General features: G+C 39.6%; 1 protein-coding gene across 3 annotated transcripts in view; it reads left to right on the top strand.

Moving 5' to 3' along the window:
- Nucleotides 1-218: 218 nt before the first annotated feature.
- SLC1A4 (solute carrier family 1 member 4) overlaps nucleotides 219-20,073 on the top strand; it is a 34,576-nt gene continuing 14,721 nt past the window's right edge. The window contains exons 1-4 of one of the 3 annotated variants that reach the window (XM_087949104.1): nucleotides 219-335; nucleotides 7,565-7,607; nucleotides 9,188-9,250; nucleotides 9,690-9,749. In XM_087949104.1, coding sequence (XP_087805230.1) covers nucleotides 7,572-7,607; nucleotides 9,188-9,250; nucleotides 9,690-9,749 — 159 coding nt within the window. In that variant the 5' untranslated portion in view covers nucleotides 219-335; nucleotides 7,565-7,571. Of the gene's footprint in view, nucleotides 336-773; nucleotides 1,731-7,564; nucleotides 7,608-9,187; nucleotides 9,251-9,689; nucleotides 9,750-20,073 lie in introns of those variants that run through there. The other 2 variants (XM_026668451.2, XM_026668452.2) reach the window with 2 other exon arrangements.

The raw sequence follows: 20,073 nt of genomic DNA, 5'->3' as shown, positions 1-20,073 counted from the left end.
CTAAGCAGGTGTACATCTGCCTGCTTTGGTGGTTGGCACTGCAGCCTATCACAGATGGGAGGCCCAGACTTTCCGAGGCTGTCCGTCTGGAGGGCCGTCCATCACATGTGCGGCTTCGGTTCTCCGAGCTACAGTATATAGCGGGGGGGCCGCCGCCACTGCGGCTTAGAGAAGGCATCCGGTTTCATCGAGCTTCGCGTTCCCTCAGACCGGCCGATGGAAGGATCCCCCTACAAAGGATCGCGCCATTTCGGATCACGGGAGGCAGAAAACACGCCGGGCCATTTGTCTTGGGTTAGTTAAGCCATTCCTCCCCGGCGAGGCCAATACGGCAGGTGAACTATTTCTTTCACTAGCTTTTTTTTTTTTTGGATGGACCGTTTGAGGCGGAGAAAAAAGTTCAGAACCGCTTCCTCCTTCGAACCCGAAGTGGTACGGTCCGGAGTGCGTACCCTACCGAGGGTTCTGCGTTATTCTGCAACCAGCGCGCGCGCGCTCCCGGCCCGGCGCTTTTCTGATCGGTTCTCGGCATTTATGGCAAAGCGGGGAGGCGAAGTGGACGCTGCTGAAACAAAAGTCCAAAGGAGACCAACACCTCCCGCCTCCCGCGCGCGTTTGCTTCCTCCCCACCCCCGGGTGGATTCTCGGCCGGACGCAGCCAAATGAATGGTGCCCCCCACGTGCCACCAACGCCCTAGTCAGTTCGCTCCTCCCTCGCGCTCCTCATTCGCCAAGCGCGCGCGCCCCCTTTCGCTAGAAACCCCCTACCCCGTAGAGTTGGATGAGGCTTCTCGAAGAGGAGGGCTACCGCGCCGGAGTGACTGATTGGAGGAGCGGTCCGAGTGGGGGGAAATGGCTGGAGCTGAGCCCAGAGCGCCTTCGCCTTGCATCAGCCTTATCGAGTGGGAGGGGGCCGCCACCGCTTCTGGCCGCCTTCCTCGCGCTCCAGGGCGTGCGTGAGCGGGCGCGTCGTGCATAAAAGGCGCTCGGCGGTGTGAGGGCACGCGGCGGCTGGAAGGAGCGAACCTTTCCCTCTGGTGCCGAGGAGATTCCGGCGGGGCAGGGGGGGGCGCATTTATAAAGCTTCCCCTTGCAGTCCGGCCAAGCCGCCTCTTTCCCGGACCGCCGTTTGGTCTGCGCGCTTTTTCTGAATTAGGTTGGAGAGCGGTTCTCGCCAGGCCGAAGCGACCGGCAATGGAGAAGCCAACCGAGAGCCGGAATGGCTTTCTGGAGCCGACGGTGCTAACCGGCTTCGAGTCTGGAGAGGAAGGAGTGAAACAGCCTCGGCTGAAGCTCTTCCAGCTGCGGAGCTTCGGGCGGTTCCTGAGGAAAAACTGCATCGTGATCCTGACCGTCACCGGCGTGCTGGTTGGGGTGGCCATGGGCGCCCTGTTGAGGCAAATGCCGCTCACCCGGGCTCAAATCACCTACTTGGCCTTTCCGGGAGAGATGCTGCTCCGTATGCTGAAGATGATTATCCTGCCCTTGGTGATATGCAGTCTGGTCTCCGGGGCAGCCAGCCTGGACACTCGGTCCCTGGGCAAGCTGGGCGGTATCGCCGTCGCCTACTTCTTGGTTACCACCTTGATCGCCTCGGCGCTGGCCGTTGCCTTGGCCTTCATCATCAAACCCGGGGTGGGCGCCGGGGAGCTCAATAGCAAAGACTTGGGCTTGGATGGCGCCATGCCCACTAATAAGGAGACGGTGGACTCTTTCCTGGACCTGGCAAGGTAAGGAAGTCGGGGTGGGGTGGGGGCTTCCTTCCTCTGGTCAAGAGGCGGACTCGGAACAATCCTGGCTGAGCATGGGATGATTCCTGCCTTGCTGGTTAGCCCCCTTGTGGGAGGCAAGTGAGGCTGGTCCCCCCCCCGCTTTTGGAAATCCAATTTTCATAGTCTTAATATTGCGACTATCAATGTGGAAGTGATGGGAGTTATGATCCAAAGCCCCTGAAGGATACTTAGCTTTTGAAAATTCCTATTTATTTACTTTCTTACCTCCAGGTCTGTCTGATGCTTTTAGATTCCATTGACCCCTTCCTTCCTTCCTTCCTTCCTTCCTTCCTTCCTTCCTTCTCTCTTCTCTTCTCTTCTCTTCTCTTCTCTTCTCTCTCTATCTCTTCTCTGTCTCTCTCTCTCTTTTCTTTCTCTCTTGCCTATGAGCTATTAGTATGAAGTTAGAGATTAGTATGTATGCCATCTTTGCTTTGCAGAGAACTTGAAGCTGATGAAATACTAGCCAAAGATGAGTAATGGTCCTGAATAAGGATTTGTGGATATGATTCCTGAAAGGTGGCCAATATACGCTCAGGAAATTAAAATGCCTAATAACATGCAGATTTTGGTTCTTCAGCATTTACTTAACAGGCGCATTATGGTACTGTATAAAATTTAAAGACCTGGAGACCATTTCATAAGGCAGAGGCATAATTTCAGTTTACGGATTTCTATGCAGGAATTGGGGAAAAAGAGAAACGTAAACAGAAAACGTAAACCCTTCAAAGCCAAGGGTTACTGATGCAATCAGTAACATTTCTGTACAAAAGTCCCACATGTGAATTCATTTAGGCTTTTGTAGAATCTTTGTATCTGAGAAAACTCAATCTGTTAAAAGCTGTGGACAATGTTAATCTTTAATTTTTTGGGTTGACAAAAGTCTTCAGTTTATTTCAGCAAAATTATGCTTATGTCCTGCCCTTATATAGTCTCCCATTCAGGTTACTCATCACTTAGAGCTACTTTGCAGATGTTATGGATTGCTTATCTGTTGAGTTACTGAAGAGGATGTAGGATTGGGTTGGGGAGAATAAGCATCTAATGGACGATCCCTTGCTAATTTGATTTGTTATTATTTGTTTTGATTTCCCAATCAGTTAACAAAATACAACCAGACTCTACAACAGAAAGCGTAGGAGCAATATGAGCACAGCTCACTCCTTGTACATAAAACAGCTCAGAAACCACTGATTCAGAATGTGTAGCTTTTGCATTGGGGGCAGTTAAGTATACCCTAAGATTTTAATTAAAAATGATATCAAATCCTGCTTGATGTCATGATTAGTTAAATGATGATTACTAAAAATGATATTGGCCCAGAATAAACCTTTTTTTGTTTTATGGCACTTAGAGAATAAGCTTGCCAACAGACAATACTTATTTGTACATGGATGGAGAAATCCTCTGTAAATCAAAATAGTTAAATTTAAGGTACTTTGTAGAATAAAGTTTAAAGACCAACATGTTTATTTTCTTTTTACAAATGTTATTTTTTTTGAAGCAATTTTTTTTATCCCATTTCCTTGTCAATATATGGCTCACTATGTAAACATCAAATTTGAAAAATACAGGACCTTTAACTGCAATTTCTTGGGTATGCATATTTTTCAATACATTCTTTGTTGGAGAATTGCTCTACAAAATTCAGAGTATTAAAAATTGAAAGATAACTGTGGGGTTTTATATTGGATGCTGCATATATATTTAGTAAGTTGATGTCAAAATGTGAACTAAAATAATTTATCTCCATCCTGCTCTTTAAAACCTAGAAGAGAGACCATAGAGTAAAAGTTAAAAAAATAATAACAAGCAGGATTTAATTTTGGGGGCATTTTATTTTCAACAGATGCTCAATTCCAACATGAATAAGGTGCTCAACATGTTGCCTGCCTGACACAGGCAATTTTGTGACACAAAATTGGTGCAAGAATTGAAACCCCCTGATAATTCAGAATGACTGGCTGAAACTGGGAACTGTATCAGTAGAAATTAGATAACTCCGCTAACAGCTGTTCTGGTCTTTCTCTCAGGACAAATCAGTCACCAAAGAAAATGCCTGGTGCCTTATCTTTTTACTCAGAATTTACTTGCCTTGTTTCATTAGCTGCCGCCAAAAAGGGAGGATAGTTACCCACATTTCAGCTTATTATATTTTCCTATGGGAGAGAAGAAAGAGTGAGATAAGACTTATTCCCTTTGGAGACAGGCATATCATTTCCTATAGCATCAAGCTCCAACCTTATTAGAACTCTTGCTTGTTGCCAGCATCTTCTAGATATGAATTGGACCAAGGTCACAATATCATATCAGAGTTAAAAATTATACTCCAAACACCTGTTTAAACAAAACAGTGTTAAGACTTGTGGAAGATTAATTGTTGGCATACCAGGTATAGCACCAGAGGCCAGTTGTTCCATACCACCAAGGCCATTACAAAGTAAATTCCCTTTGGGAAATTGTACAATTTGTATAAATTTAACAAATTTATATATTGCCCATCTCACTCTGCAAAATGACTGTTAGCCAATTAATTTGCAATTTACTCTGAAGGTTTCCAGTAACCAGCTAGGTCTATCAGTTGTTTTTACTTAAAACACAGCTTGCAAAACGCTATGTACTACTGGTATATTACAATAATAGAATAAAACAATACAAAGGGAGAAAAAAGATTCCACTAGTGTATGAAAAAAATAGCTAGGGTTGTCTTAGTGCTAAAATGGACTTGTAATGTGTTACCTGTTTAACAAATAACTTTATCAGAAATCTAATTAAAGAAAACAAAGGACAAATTAAGAAGAGAAAACAAATTAAAGGACCAAAAAACTTGGGGTTGTTTGTTTCCATCCCCATAAGCTGAGTCTCTAGCTAAGAATGATTGTTAACGGTACAAGTGTAAGCAAATAAATGTGAGACATGGGAAAGTTTGCTGTTCTGATTTGCACAAGGCTGAAAGAGATTAAAGTAGACCTTGCTTGTATCTTGTAGCTCTCTAAATCTTTGTATATAATTGTATCGTCAGTTCTTTAGTCAACCATAATTATACTTCCAGCAAATATGGCCTCCAGATTAATGTTGTAAATGAAGCAAAAATATATATATCAAATAATAGATTTCTTAAATAAAAAGATATCAGCATGAAAATGGGACATTGCTAAAATACTTTATTATGGAGGCTTAGGATATTGGTAGAAATTGTAATCAAAGATGTTAGGTTTTCTAAGAATAATAGGAATGGTCTAATTTAAATACCATGGAATAAAAATGAAGTCTACAAGAAAGCGTTATTTTTAGAAATATCTAAATTTTCTACTCATTAATAATACAGGTAAAAACATTAGTAAAGTTCCAAATTGCTGATAAATGCAATTGTCTAGACAGTTGTGGACTTTAGCATTTCCTAATGGTTATGGGAAAGTTCATATAGCATGAATTGAGTATATAGAACTGGAGATCAGACAGCTTAACTGTGCTTCAGACAATGGGTCCTCTTTTTGTTCCACCAATCTTTCTGGTTCCCTTTATCCTGAGTACAATAGACCTGAAAGCTTCTATTCCCACCAGTGTTTATAGAATTAGCCTCTAACCTTTGATACAGACTTGACACCAGATTAGAGCTGTTTATTCTGCAGGTGCATTTTCTGTGATGTTTGGGGTGCATGGGGCTGATTTGAAGTTAAAACATTAGGGCAGGATGTTGCAGGATTCAGCTTGCTCTTGGAGTGCGCAAATGGCAGTCCTTTTATCCTTTTCAGGAGAAACTTTTCAGTACGCACCCTACTCTTACAGCAAATCAAGTTTTTAATTCAGAAATCATATTTGGAAGTTGATTGGTAACAGAACTGAGTTAAATCTCTCTGATGAGTTTTATTTGCCTTCTGCTGGTATTTTCTACTATGTTATACCATGGTTTTCTATGAAGTATTTCTATGGTGGTACACTTTGCAATTATGGACATTGTCAAGGGTTATTTCCTAATCCTGCTTGACAGGACTTGAACAGATTATTATTCAAACAATACTCTCAATTTGGCTACTAAATCAACCCATTATCTAGCTTCACTAAATGCACTGATTGCACAAGTAATCAAACAAGGTGGAATTATAAGGCATGAAAAAATTAACCAAGTGTAACCAACCCTAAACATACTTACGCAAATGCCTCAACTGGATCTTTACCTGACCAAGTTGGGTAAGTTGTATGAATGCAGGCAATGTACGAATCCCTTTTTGCAATTTTTTTGCATTATTACTTCACTTATTGAAGATTTGAGAGTTAATTTGGTGATTTTACAAGATTTGGACATGGACAATGTGAACCAAGAGATAACTTCACACTGTAGATTTATACAGCCTTTGGTTAGAGTGTATTATAGCAACTTCTTTTCTAGTGATAGTTCAGTTGAATCTCTTTTCCTTGCGCTGTTATATTGCTAATTTTACAAAGATATCCAAAGAAAGCTTATTTTCCCTTTGTTGTCAGAGGCTCCAGACTGGTCTAAGAAATGTTACATTATGTTAATTTAGAGAAGCCTTTTTATGCATAATACAACAAAGTTCTGTGTAGCAGTTGTGGATGTGCAGAGACAACTGATTGCTGTTCTATATGAGCAATATCTATCTATTCCATTAATCTTCAGTTTTGTATGAATAAATTCCTGGCTGTAACTAATTATCCAAGTTTTAGATTATTAGGATTTGTATAGTATACCTTATTTTTATATTGTTAATTCGCTACCCCATAGATTCAGTACCTGGATTTGGACTTCATCTACGATTCATTTTGTGATTCTCTGTTTTTTTCTTCTTCTGTTCGATTCTCGGAGACTGCCTGGACTAGCGCCTACAGTCTTTTTGCCTTGTCCTTGCCTCCTTCCTAGGGTTGTGAGAAAGTGACTGGCCCAAGGTCATCCATCTGACTTTTGTGCCTAAGGCAGGATTAAAACTCACCCCCCCCCTCCCAATGCCTCCCAGGTTTCTAGTCTAGCGCCTTAACCACTATACCAAAATGGTTCTCATCTGGTTCTTAACTAGTTTTAATTTTAATCTTGATAGAATGCAATGCTGCATTATTTTATTTATACTTAAGTATGCCATTTCTTCATAGTTGTATCTTTTTCCTGCCTCGTTTCAAACTGGTTGTTGACTGAAATAAAATTATTTATTTCTAATAATACATGGCTTTCATTTTAAATTGAACTTTGCTTATTAGATACCATACCTCTATGAATGCTTTATATATTTGATATTTGATTTCTATACTGTACTATGCTGTTGTGTACTGTACACATTAGACCTTAGAATAGTATAGAACTATAGAATATCTATTAGAAATATATTTAATGTACTTAACAATATTTAAGTACTCACTACTTTAAAAAAAAAACTAATCCCCCAAAATAAAATAGGGAAAACAAATATCTCTGACTAAATTTTGAAATTAAAATTATTTTGCATTTTTAATTGAAATCATTCTCTGATTTACTGTTTTTAGGGGGGCTATTACTGCCCATGGATTGCACTTTCTGCAGTTTAGTACATTTTGTAGGAAGTGTCATGCGATCGCTGAATAAATTAGTTATTAATAACATTGTTAATTATTTGTAAGTTCTTTGAAATGTGCTGTTGAGGCAAGTATGTCTATTAAGGCCTAAAAATGCTGATGCACTCTGCCTTGTTAATGATGAACTAATGCTAAATCTTAAAAAAACAGATTATTTTATATCAATGTACAAACAATTAAGATTATAAACTATTATCAACTCCTAATTTTTGTTTTTGTTTTTTTTCCAGAAATTTGATGCCATCAAATCTCATTGTTGCAGCCTTTCGATCGGTAATTATCCTGTGTAATTATCCTGTGTAGTATCTATTTAAAAATCTGTTCTGGATTCTGATATGTCAATCAAAAAGTGTTTGATTTTCTATAATGTGATCCTTTGCAGGATATAGTTAGTACAAAAATGTATTTTACAAGGGTTAATCTACACAGGATTATAAGAGTATCTAAACCAATACTCCAATTTTATGGAGGACATTCAAAATACTGAACAAGGGTAATGGAAGAGTTTGCAATATGATGCTTGAATCCTTGATAAGAAGCTTTTGATTGTGCAATAATTTGGCCTTACGACCTTTTCATGGTATCTTTCGTATATATGAAAACTGTTTTCCCATTTTTGGGGGGGAGTTAACTTTTTAACCATATGAACAAAATACGCAACCTATATAACAAAATATATATTTTCTGTACAAAAATATTCAAGCAGTTTCTGATGCCTTTCAAAGACTTACCTCTGCATTCTCTATAAAACTGGGAGGCAATAAAGCATAGAAGATGTTTGCCAGAGTAAGAACCATTATTAATCTGGAATTGTAAAATATAAAAAGCTCGGAGAGATGACCTTTGTAGATCTCTTGCTGCCAGTTTACATCCTTTTTATTGTTCAATTTAAATTCCATGGTATTTTTGAAACAGAACCTTAATGATTAGATATTAATCCCACTATTAAAAGTGTCGTCTATTTACCCTGTTCCTCCACTGCTTAAGATTGAGTTTCTCTTTCTCCCTTTGTAAATTGTTCACATTTCATTGTGTCATGCAGGTGGTGGTATTGCCAAACAGCCAGGAGTTCTTAGGCACTTAGGCACACTATTCTGACCAGAAAGATTTCTGGGTCATAGTCTCACAAGCTAAATATTAGCCTTTGAAGTATGTGCTTTAAAAATTTTGCTGAAATTTATTTTAGAAAATAAAATATAGTCCTGTAATAATACAGTCCTTTTGCAACAAATATTGGAATCTAACAGGCTTAAATATATGTTACTATCTTCACTGGTACCTACAAGCTCTGTTAGAAGTGCTGCAATCTTCTTATAGAATCTCACATTTAATCTGCGGTTTAACTGGCACTTGAATCTCAGCTGATCCCATTCCATTTTTGGTAATAGGAAATCCTTGTGTTCTATAATTAGCTGTATGAGCGGCAATCCAAAATGCCAAGAAGTGTTTTAAAAATTTAATCAGATATAGATTGTGGAGGAACTTTTGCTGGTGTTGCTTCATTTGGATGCAGTATTTCTTTACTGCCTGTTCTTTTGTTCCTTGCTTAATGTAGTGATATAAAGACAGTTCCTGATGACTGAATGCTTTCCTTCGTCCTACCAAAATGCTTCAGATATGTAGGAAGCCTTTAACAGTCCATAGGCACAAGTTTTTCATGTATAAGCAACATTGTTGTATGTTCAAAAAAATTATGACCAAATTGGATCTATAACTTTACCAATGATGTTATAGTTCTCAGTTTCACATTAAAAAAATCCAGAAATACATTTTTCAAGTCATATAGTTTTAACCTATATATTTGTTTAAATTGTGCCACAAATATTAACAAAACCAATGTTTTCCGTTTACAGTATGCTACTGATTATAAAGTCATTGTTAGAAATGCAACCATTGACAATGTTACCATTGACAAGGTAAGTAATGATTTTGTTAAAGTTATGTTATCACTCAGTATACATGCTTTTGAATTAATCCTTAGTATCATTACAAATGATTTATTGCCTTTATTTATTTAATTTTTTTATTCAGAATTAAATCTCATTCCTTTCAATGATTATGCCCAGGTTTGTACCTCAGGGAATGTTGAAATGGGAATGGGAAAAAATAAGCACAGAAGAAAACTGTCAAGACAATAGGAACGGGTAACATGTGGCCTTCCAAATATTAGTATACTTCACATCCTATCAGCACCAGCTAATAAAACCAGTGGTGAGAGATTATGGGAATTGTAGTTCCACATTGGGAAGTCAGTACTTAGGCTTTAACTTGTAAAATAATCGCTTATTCTTGAGTATAGCAAGAGCAGCTTTCTAGCGATATGTATGTAATCAAAACATTATTTTTCATCAACAGTACATTGTTGATTATAAAGAAATAATAAATGCCACCCTTGGGAATGCCACCATTGAAAAGGTAAGGAAACAATTATTTTATGAAATATTTTTGTTTGTACATAAATGCTTGTTTTAGGATTACACTTTTGTTCCATCTTCTAACTATGCATGAAGCAAAAATTATATTGACCCAGAGGGAAAACCAAAATCCACAACAGAAGCAGTATTTTTTTAAAAATTTTGTATTGGTTTTTAAAACAAACATAAACAAACAAAACATAAAAACATCAGGCCATCTTCCATATATGTACATACAATGTGCCGGTTGGTTTACAAATTGTTTTGTGCTTCCATTTCGTAGTCTTCAATTACAATTACATTGTATATGATCTCGTATTTTCAATCCAATATTAAATACATTGGTATCATTATTAATCAATCATTTGACTATACTTTTATTCATTCATGCTTTAGGAAATAATCATATTTTACTTAATTTGTTTTGTGACAATTCATATTATCATCCCAAATCTATCCTAAAATCATTTTGTAGATATAATAAGGAAAGAATACATCTTTATATATTTAGTATTTTCTAAAAGTCTACATATTTCATTACTATAGTTTATTGTCTAACCGTTGATAGAATAGATCCCAAACTTTATAAAATTGTTTATCATCCTGTTCTCTGATTTTAAATGTCAATCTGCTCATTTCAGCACATTCCAATATTTTCTTAAATGATTTCCTCCTGTGATGGTATTTTCTCATTTTTCCAGTTTTTAGTAAATACAATCCTAGCCGCTGTTAATACATTTACAATCAGGTATTTCAAGTCTTTACTATATATTTCAGGTAAAATTCCCAATAAAAGTATCTCTGGTTTCAAATCTATATGTTTTTTGTCATTATTTCCAACCACGTGTGGATTTTAGTCCAGTATTTTTTAGCATCCGCACAAGTCCACCACATATGGTAATATGAGCCAGGTATCTGATGACATTTCCAACATTTTTCAGATTTATTCTTGAACATTCTTGCTATTCTTGTCGGGGGGGAAATGCCACCTGTAAAACATCCTATACAAATTTTCTTTATATGCTGTTAACATTGTCATTTTATAATTTTGAGACCACAATTTTTGCCATTTCTCTAGATCAATCCCATATCCAAAATTCTTCCCACAAGCAATCATAATTTCTTTAACTTGTTCTTCTTCTAGTTTAATTTCTAATAAATATCCATACAATTTTTTAACCACCTTTTCATCAGTACCTTTCAAAATCTTATCTAAATCAGTCAGTTTATCATAGAAACCTTCTGTTTTAGTATCTTTATCATACCTTGAATGTATTTACGCATATGAAAAACAATTCATCTTTATACCTCGTTCCTCTAGTTTTTGTATAGATTTAAGTTCACCCTTTTCATTCAATATTTCACTATATCTAACTGTTTGTTCCTTTTTGTATATTATAGGATAAGAAAATGCTTCAATAGTCGATAGCCAGACTGGAATTTTCAAATAACATTGTCTTTTAATCTTCTCCCAGTTTAACTACAGAGACTCCCGTATATAATGTCTTCTAAAGTACCCCTGTGTTTTAGTTCCTTTATACCAGGGGTGGGCAAACTTTTTGGCTCGGGGGCCGCATTGACTTTTAAAATTTGACGGACGGGCCGGGTCAGCACAAGATACGATACATATAAAAAACTGCATTTGTTAACAGTTCCCCTTTTCAAAGCGAGGGAGGAAAGAGTTTTGTTTTTAAGCGGGAGAGACGCCTGCCGTACTTGGGGTAGGAAAAATAACTATTTTTTCTCCGAGACATCCTCCAAAACTCAAGTTTGGCGTCATAGTTAAATTTGCACAACATAGATAGATAGATAGATAGATAGATAGATAGATAGATAGACAGATTCTTCCCCTACGAATAAGCGACTGTGTGTGTGTATGTGTGTATGTGTGTATGAATGTACCCATTCAGCTTACAAAAGTTGGCCACTTATAAGATAAAAATAAATAAATGCCCACCCCCAAAACATAACTCCTCCGGTGCCCACGGATAAACTGTGAACCACCAATTAGTAGCAGGGCTGACCCTTCCTCTTGAACCAATGTCTAATTGGGGGAGCAGACAGCCTTCAGTCTCTTGCGAGAAACTGCTGGCTAACCCTGCAAACCGCTTGCCGAGGTGTGTGTGTGGGGAGGCTTTCGCTTGCCTTTCCCCCCACCCACCCAGCGCCCATTCCGCCGCCGCTTTTGCCATTAAACCACGAGTCCTCCCGGGCGCTTGGGAAGCCCGCTCGGCAGGAAACATCTGCGCGCCTCTCCCAGGACCTGCCCGCTCCGCCCAGCCTCCCCCCCGGCTTACCTTGAAGGCCACGGGAGGGTCTTGTTGCATCTCCAGTGGGAAAGCAGCACCAAGCACAAGAAGTTGGGGCTGTCGGGCCTCACCAGTTCTCCCGGATGATCGGCCAGGACGTCCACCACCGAACACACCTCGGTCTGGCTGCGAGGTCCGGGACCGGCGCGCTGAGGCGCCGCTGTTCTCTCCCATCTTACCGCAGGGGAAGGCCATGGAGGGAGGTGTGAGCGCCTGCTGGTGCTCGGGTCTACGGAATACGCATCACAACAGCGGGCGTTAGGGGAGGAAGGAGGCGGCGGCAGAGCTGCTGCTGCTGGCCGAGAGGCAAGGGAAAGCGCGCCTAGGGTGCAGCGAGCCAGATGCCCAAGATCACACGGTGGGCCGCTCCGAAGCCGGGCGCAGGAGAAACCGCCCAGCCCCCTGTGCAGGTCGGGCCCTCGCCGCCACTGCCAGTCCCGGCCGCTCCGGCCACCAGTTGCTCCTTGGGGCGCAGTTCTTCCCGTGGCCCGTTGTGCTTCTCGTGCTCCTTGATGCCGGCGGTGCTCGGGGCTCAGGCGCCTCGGCGGAGGGGGATTCCCTGGGACCGAGAGATCTGAACCGGCTGCTGCAGCTCCAACGCGCCTCCTCCTGCCTCTCGGCTTCGCCGTCCCGTGGCTCTGGGTTCCAGAGTGCAGCCCCAAAGTCTGCCCGCCACGGTGGGGAGCCCGGAGGCGCTCAGCGGGTGGTTGGCCGAACCCCAGAGTGCTCCTTTGGTGCTGCCTCCCACGCCCCTTCCAAATCAAACGCGGCTCGGGCGAAATGAAGCTGGGCTCTGTCGGTGGTGGCCGCGAGAGCAGCGCTCAGGGCTCCTTCTCCCGCAGTCACAAGGGAGGGGCAGGGAGGCGAGCCGGCAGCATCCCGCGCTCCTCTCGGCTCGGCAGCTTCTCTCCCGCGAAGGGACTGCGACGAGACCTCAACAGGTTTCAGCTCTCTTCGCTCCGCCGGGCTCCTGCCCCCATTTCCTGCTCCGCCTGACAAGCCCGCCAGGCGCCCTACTTGCTCTCCACCACCCGCCCTCCGCCTCAACCACCTCCTCTCAACGCGTCTGAAAGCAGCCAAAAAGTGGCCGCGGTTACATACGGACCAATCTTCGGCGGGCCACATAAAAAGACCAACGGGCTGGATGTGGCCCAGGCCGTAGTTTGCCCACCCCTGCTTTATACCATAAAAAAGCATGCCACCCCAACAATAGATCATGTCCTAATGTCAACAGTCTAGTATTTCTTAATGTTATCCATTCCTTAACCCACATCAAATTTGTAGCTTGGTAATACAACTCCCAATTAGGCAAACGAAATCCTCCTCTTTTTCTAGCATGTTGCAAAAGTTTTAACTTTATTCTCGCTTTCTTACCTTGCCATATATATTTCAACACAATTTTATTTAAATCTTCAAAATAGTCTTTTCCAAGCTAATTGGAATTGTTTGAAACAAATATAAAATTCTGGGTAATATATTCATCTTGATTGTTGATATTCTCCCTATTAATGACAGTTGTAAATTTTCCCATTTTGCCAAATCTAGCGCTATCTGCTGTTTAAGTTTGATATAATTATTCTCTTTTAGTGTACTGCATCTTGCTGTCAAGTATATCCCCAAATATTTGATCTTATTTGTGACCTGGATTTTCAATAGATCTGCCAGTTCTTCCTTTTGTCTTGATAGCATATTCTTTGTCAAGATCTTTGTCTTATCTTTATTTTCAAACCAGCCACCTTTCCATATGTCTCTATCTTTTGTATCAATTTTGATGCTGTTTCTAGTGGGTCTTCTAAAATGAAAACCAGATCATCTGCAAATGCTTGCAGCTTAAATTCTTCCTTTTTAATTTTCATCCCTTTTATATTCTTTTCGTCTCTAATATTTCTGTTTAGCACTTCCAAGGTTAACACAAACAACAGAGGTGATAGTGGGCACCCTTGTCTTGTTCCTTTTCTTATATCGATAGAATCTGTCAGTTCTCCCTCTATCATTACCTTTGCCGTCTGCTTATGATATATAGCTTCTATTGCTTGAATAAATTTTCTAGCAAAGCCCATCTGTTCCAGCAGTAATAACATGAATCGCCAATTCACATTATCAAATGCCTTCTGTGCATCTAGAAATATCAAAGCCATTTGTTTTTCAGGATGTGCCTCGTAGTATTCCAAAGTGTCCAAGATTACTCTCATATTGTCTTTAATTTGTCTCTTTGGCAGAAATCCATTTTGATCAGGATGGATAAAATTATTTAAGTATTTTTTAAGTCTTTCTGCCAATATTGAAGCAAAAATTTTGTAATCTGCGTTTAGTAGGGAAATACCGTATTTATCGGCGTATAACACGCACTTTTTTCCCCCTGAAAATAGGGGCAAATGATGTATGCGTGTTATACGCCGATATAATGTTTAGAAGCCTTCGTGAATGCTGCTGGGATCGGGATCAAGGACACAAATGAAAGAAGGGAGGGAGGAAGCAACGCTAAGCCTGTCCTTCTCTCTGGGTCAGCTCTCTCAGTCGCTCTCTCGCTCCTCCACCAGCACAGGAAGAAACTGCTTCAAAGAAGCGGGGGGCCTTTTCCTGTCGCCGAAGCGCCCGCTTTCTCCCCACCCCACCCCGTCCGCCCGCCCGCCCCGCGCGCGCGGGTTCAACCCAGTGCTCCGTTCTGCCTGCCTGCCTGCCTTCGTTAATGGTTGAATCGGAACAGCTTCGGCTGAGTAAAAGAGGCGAATAGTTATTATTCTCAGCCGAAGCTGCTCCCAAACAACCAGAAACTAAGGCAGGCAGGCAGGCAGGCAGAATGGGACACTGTGGATTGAAGCCGCGCGGTGGGAGTGGGGGTGAAATTCCCTCTTAAAATGAAGATGCGTGTTATACGCCTGTGCGTGTTATACGCCGATAAATACGGTAGGTCTATAGTTCTTGATTTGTAATGGATTGGCCTCCTCTTTTAGAACAAGTGTAATATAAGCTTCTGACCATGATTTAGGTATCCTCTTCTTTAACATAACTTCATTCATAACTTCTAGCAATGGAAGATTCAACGATTCTTGTAATGTTTTGTAAAATTCTGCCGGAAGTCCATCTGGGCCTGGTGCCTTTCCATTATTTTGCTTCTTGAGTGCTTCAGTTAACTCCATCATTGCTATATTGCTTTCTAACATTGTTTCAATCTCTTTAGGTATCTGGGGTAACTTAGCATTCTGTAGGTACTGTTTGATTCTTTCCTCATCAATATTCTCTTGTGTGTATAGTTTCCCATAATAGCCTCATATGATTTCCTTCTTCTCTTTACTACCATAGCAAACTTGGCCTTGATCATCTATTAATTGCAATATTTTCCTTGATTCTTTCTCCTTTCTCAATTTATATGCTAACCATCTACCTGGTTTATTTACATCTTCAAAGTAGTTCTGTTTAGCACCTCTAATTTTCTGTGCTAATGCTTCTTTTTCTATTAGACCCATTTTATGTTTGGTTATATCCATTTTTAACTTAATGTCCTTTTTCTGTGGCATTTTCTGTAGCTCTTTTTCAAGTCCTTTATACTCATCCTCTAATGTCTTAGAGGCTAATCTTTTCATGGTATTTCTTTTCCTTGTATAGTCTATTATCAAGCCTCTGGCATATGCCTTCATTGTATCCCATACATTCTGGATTGATGTACCTTCTTTTTTGTTTTCTTTAAAGAAAAAAGCCAGTTCTTCTCCATCCACTGTGTGAAGTCTTTTTCCTTTAAAATAGTATTCTTTGAGACCTCTTAATTGGATTAAGGTGTTGAAGAACCTGAAGAATATTTCCTTTTTCTTTAGCTTTTTATTCCTCACTTTTCCGTCTTTTTTAGGATTTTACAACTTTTTCTCTTTTGTGTATGTTTATGGTTTTTTTCCTTCATTTTTGAATTTTCATTGTTATCTAACTAATCGATTGGATTAAGGTATACGAGAACCTGAAGAAATTCTTTTTTCTTTTTTTTTATTATTATTACTATTTGGCTTCTTTTTCCCTGCTATTTTTATTTGGAATCACAATTGGTTACTTCACAATTGGATTAAGGTCTAGAAGAACCTGAAGATTTTGAATTGTTTGAAATGAGTAGGAAATTAACAGCTCCTGGTTCTTCAACTTCTACTTCCTCCTCTCCACCATCTGGAGGACAACGTTCAATACAGACAATGTTAAGGCAAGAGAAAGAACAAGAAAAAGAAAAAATGACCCTGCAGATGATTATGCAAGGAATTCAAAACATTCAAACAAGATCAGAGAATATTGAAAAGAGAATAGAGAACATCGAACAAAGAACAGAGAACATTGAACAAAGAACAGGGAAAACCGATGAAAAAGTCGAGAACCTCCAACAAATGATGATGAAGTATGACGAGAGACTACTAAAAATTGAAGAAGAAGATAAACAAAGAGATAAGAAGATTGGAGACATTGATAACAGATTAACTGTGGTTGAACAAGATAAAAGTGGTATGCTGAGATGGGAGATGGACATATCAGAATTTTATCTTAGATTCCAAAACATAGAGGAAGAAAAAGGACAAAATCTAGCTGAGATAATGATAGAAAAATTGGCTGAAGCTTTGGAAATAACTGAAGATGATGGATGGAATAGATGAGGTCTATCGAGTCTTCACAAGATACGCAGTGAGAAATAGCCTACCAAGAGAAGTTCACATCAGATTTACAAAGAAAGCCATTAAAACGCAAATATTGCAAGTGGCAAGAGAGAAAACATTGAAATATAAAGATAAGGAGATTGTGATTTTGAAACAAGTACCCAGAAGAGTGAGAGATGAGAAGAGAATACCAATTCTTGGCCAAATTGCTACTTAAAAAAGAGGTGAATTATAGATGGCTGATTCCAGAAGGTTTAATGTTCACATGGCAAGAACAGAGATATAGAATTGATTCAACTGAGAAAGCTGAATCATTTTATACAGAATATTTCAGAGGGAAAGAGGAAGAGGCAGAAAAAGAAATTCCACTAATTGAATTCCAAGAGGACTGCCAAATGACGACTGAAAAAGAGGAAGGTGCAGTAGGTGGAAAGGAGGAAGCCAAAGAACAACATGAACCAAGATCCACGAGAGCTGCCAAACCTAATTATAAAATATAACCATGGAAGAGAAAAAATTGATTACAATTAATATAAATGGACTTAATTCAGCCGTTAAAAGAAGGAAAACTTTCCATAAATTAGAGAAATTAAAATTTGATATAATCTGCCAAAGCTAGGGAAAATATTTACCTCCTTGACACAATGCAAGAAAAGAGGAGTGGTTTTATATATTAAAGAGACCATTCCAGTGAAATTGATTTATACTGATGATGACGGAAGAATACTAATGGTGGAAATAATGGATAATAATACGAAAACACTCCTGATTGCAATCTATGGCCCGAATGACAAACAAGAAGAATTTTATAAAAAATTACATATGAAAATAATTGAACTGGACTATGCTAATATAGTTATGATGGGAGATTTTAATGGAATTGTAGACAACAAACTGGACTATACAGCACAGAAAACAATAAAGCAAAACAGAAATACTCTCCCTAAATCTTTTTTTAAAATGGTAGATGAAATAAACTTAAAAGATACATGGAGAGAAAGAAATGCTAAAACTAAACAATACACCTTCTACTCAAATAGACACTTATCATGGTCCAGAATAGATATGATATGGATGTCAACAGAATTGTTAACTAATATTCAAGAAATAAATATTGAAACAAGTACATTGGATCACAATCCAATGACAATTAAATGGAAAGGACAAAGAAGAAGATCTAGATGGACGTTAAATAACAGAAGCAGTATTTTTACAATATCACTTTAGGGTTATATGATTCACATTATTTTAGTTCCTTCGTGGAATATTAAGTAACAAACCAGAAACTAAAAAAGGAGGAAAAAATTAACGAGGCAACCTCTGAATTGTGCACTGAGATCATTCATGCAATCTTGAGTCCTTGGATACTTTCTTGTTCATTATATTACTATTATATCCCACCTTTCCTCTTGCACTTGACAAAGAGGAGTGAGACTTCTATACATGGTAGCCTCACTCCAATAAGAGTTGGCAAAATGAGCCCTCTGCTGGTAAAATCATTACAAATCTTCAGAGTCTTGCAGTTGCCCAAAATCTCCATTGACAAGAGGCTTCCATATCAAGGCATTTGCCCTTTCTGAAACTGAAAAGCCACAGAAAAAAAACCTTACCAGTCTAGAACATACAGCTCTGCTTAGTGGCCAAATAATTGTGATCACTCTCCACTTCTGGTCTTGGCAACAAGAGTTGCAATGGAGGGAAAACATTATGGAAACAAAACAGTCCAGATCAATGAATGTTTGGGCCAGAATAAGATAGGTTTGGAGGCAGAAAAGGTATCTTTTTCTCTGTAGAGACTTTCATTAACTTACAATTGTCAGCTGCCTGTTACTTTCCTTGAGAGAGGCAGTATGAAGTCCTCCTGCCAGTTCCATCAGTGCATTTTCTTAATGGGGAAAGTATGCAGAAGGCTGAGCCATTCCAGCAGACAGAAGATATCCTACACTTTCCCAGCTCATGGAAGCTTTGAAAGGATCATGCCAATTCATGCATAGTCTGTACTTTCACCAGAGTGGGAAGTATGCAATAGCCAAGGCAGGAAGCAACAACTTCTTGTTTCATCCTTCACAGAGCACCAGGAACCACTTGTGGAGAGTTCAGGCTTTCTCACTCATCCATTTTCCCAATGTACGATCCATGAGAACATCTGTGAAATTAGATCTACCTCCAGGTCACAATCTGGTTACCTACGTTTTGTAGCTCTAACTTGAACAGCATGGTTCCTGCTTATTCACATTATTTTGTCAAATCATGCCTCCGAGAACCCTCACCAACAGCTCTTCTTATAAAATCTTGGCATTAATAACTATGGAACTGTGAGGGGATGTATTAACTAGGCCCCCAACCTGTAGCACTACTATTAAACAATTGTTCTCTTTATTTTCTCTCATAAGAGTGCATTGTAGCCTTTGGATGTTTAACAATGTGGAATTCTCTCATTTTGGCACCTAGCATTGCACTGCTATATGAAATTATCTGGGTAGCTCAGAAATGTAGCACGATATTGCTAGGCTGCCCTTGAGTTCTGGGTTGCTGTTGCCTGCTTGAGGATAGTTTTTCTCTCTAGTGTATATGTTTGCTTTGTAAAAATCATCTCTTTTGAGGTTGTTGACACTTTGAACTTTAGAACAATGTCACTTTTAGTGACATTGAAGTCAGAAGTGGGGGATTATTTCTAGTCCTCTCCACCTGACTGAGTGGCATAATCTGAGCTTTGTCTCCTTGTTTCATTGTTGAAGAAGTAACAGGATCTTTCCCATTTCTACTCGGGGAATCTCTATTTTGCAAATTGTTGTTGTTAGTAATGTTAGGAACCAGATAGTTTTATATCTTTGTTAGGAATATTATCTTTTGTTTGTATAGCATTGTACCACACCATAGTTTAACCAGAGAAATTCCCTGGTTCTTTCCAGTACAGCACTTTGTTTACAGAAGTCTTAAGTAATGTTACAGTCATAATGGCCACTAACTTCTGAACTAACTTCAGGACTTATAGGATCCCTTGACCTATCTGTCAAGGGCCCATTCTTCTTAATAAACTATATGGGATAGCATTATAGATTATTCTAGATAAGAGGAGGAAATGACCAAAATATCTTCTTACTTTGTGACTTTGTAGAGACTCTTCCTCTAAATTACTGAAGATTGTGGTGTTGTCAACCATTTTCTGCAAGATGGAAGAGATGGGTTTTTCCCTCAGGCCGTCAGAGATGAGGAGCTTTTAATTCAAGAGCTTTACTCCTTTTCACTGTGACATCAACACACAGTGGAAAGCCAAATGGGCTGCTGAACGGCCAGATACGTAGTTGATTCTACACAAAAGGTGCCAGGTTTTGACCTTCAGCGCCAGCATTGGTCAACTCTGAACAGGATCCACATCCAACATGGGGTC

The sequence above is a fragment of the Notechis scutatus genome, chromosome 1 (assembly GCF_049901735.1).
Source record: "Notechis scutatus isolate UNSWTSFEM ecotype Mainland chromosome 1, rNotScu1.2, whole genome shotgun sequence".
Lineage (NCBI taxonomy): Eukaryota > Metazoa > Chordata > Lepidosauria > Squamata > Elapidae > Notechis > Notechis scutatus.
Note: the sequence above shows the minus strand (reverse complement) of the source record. Positions and strands in the feature narration are given on the sequence as shown.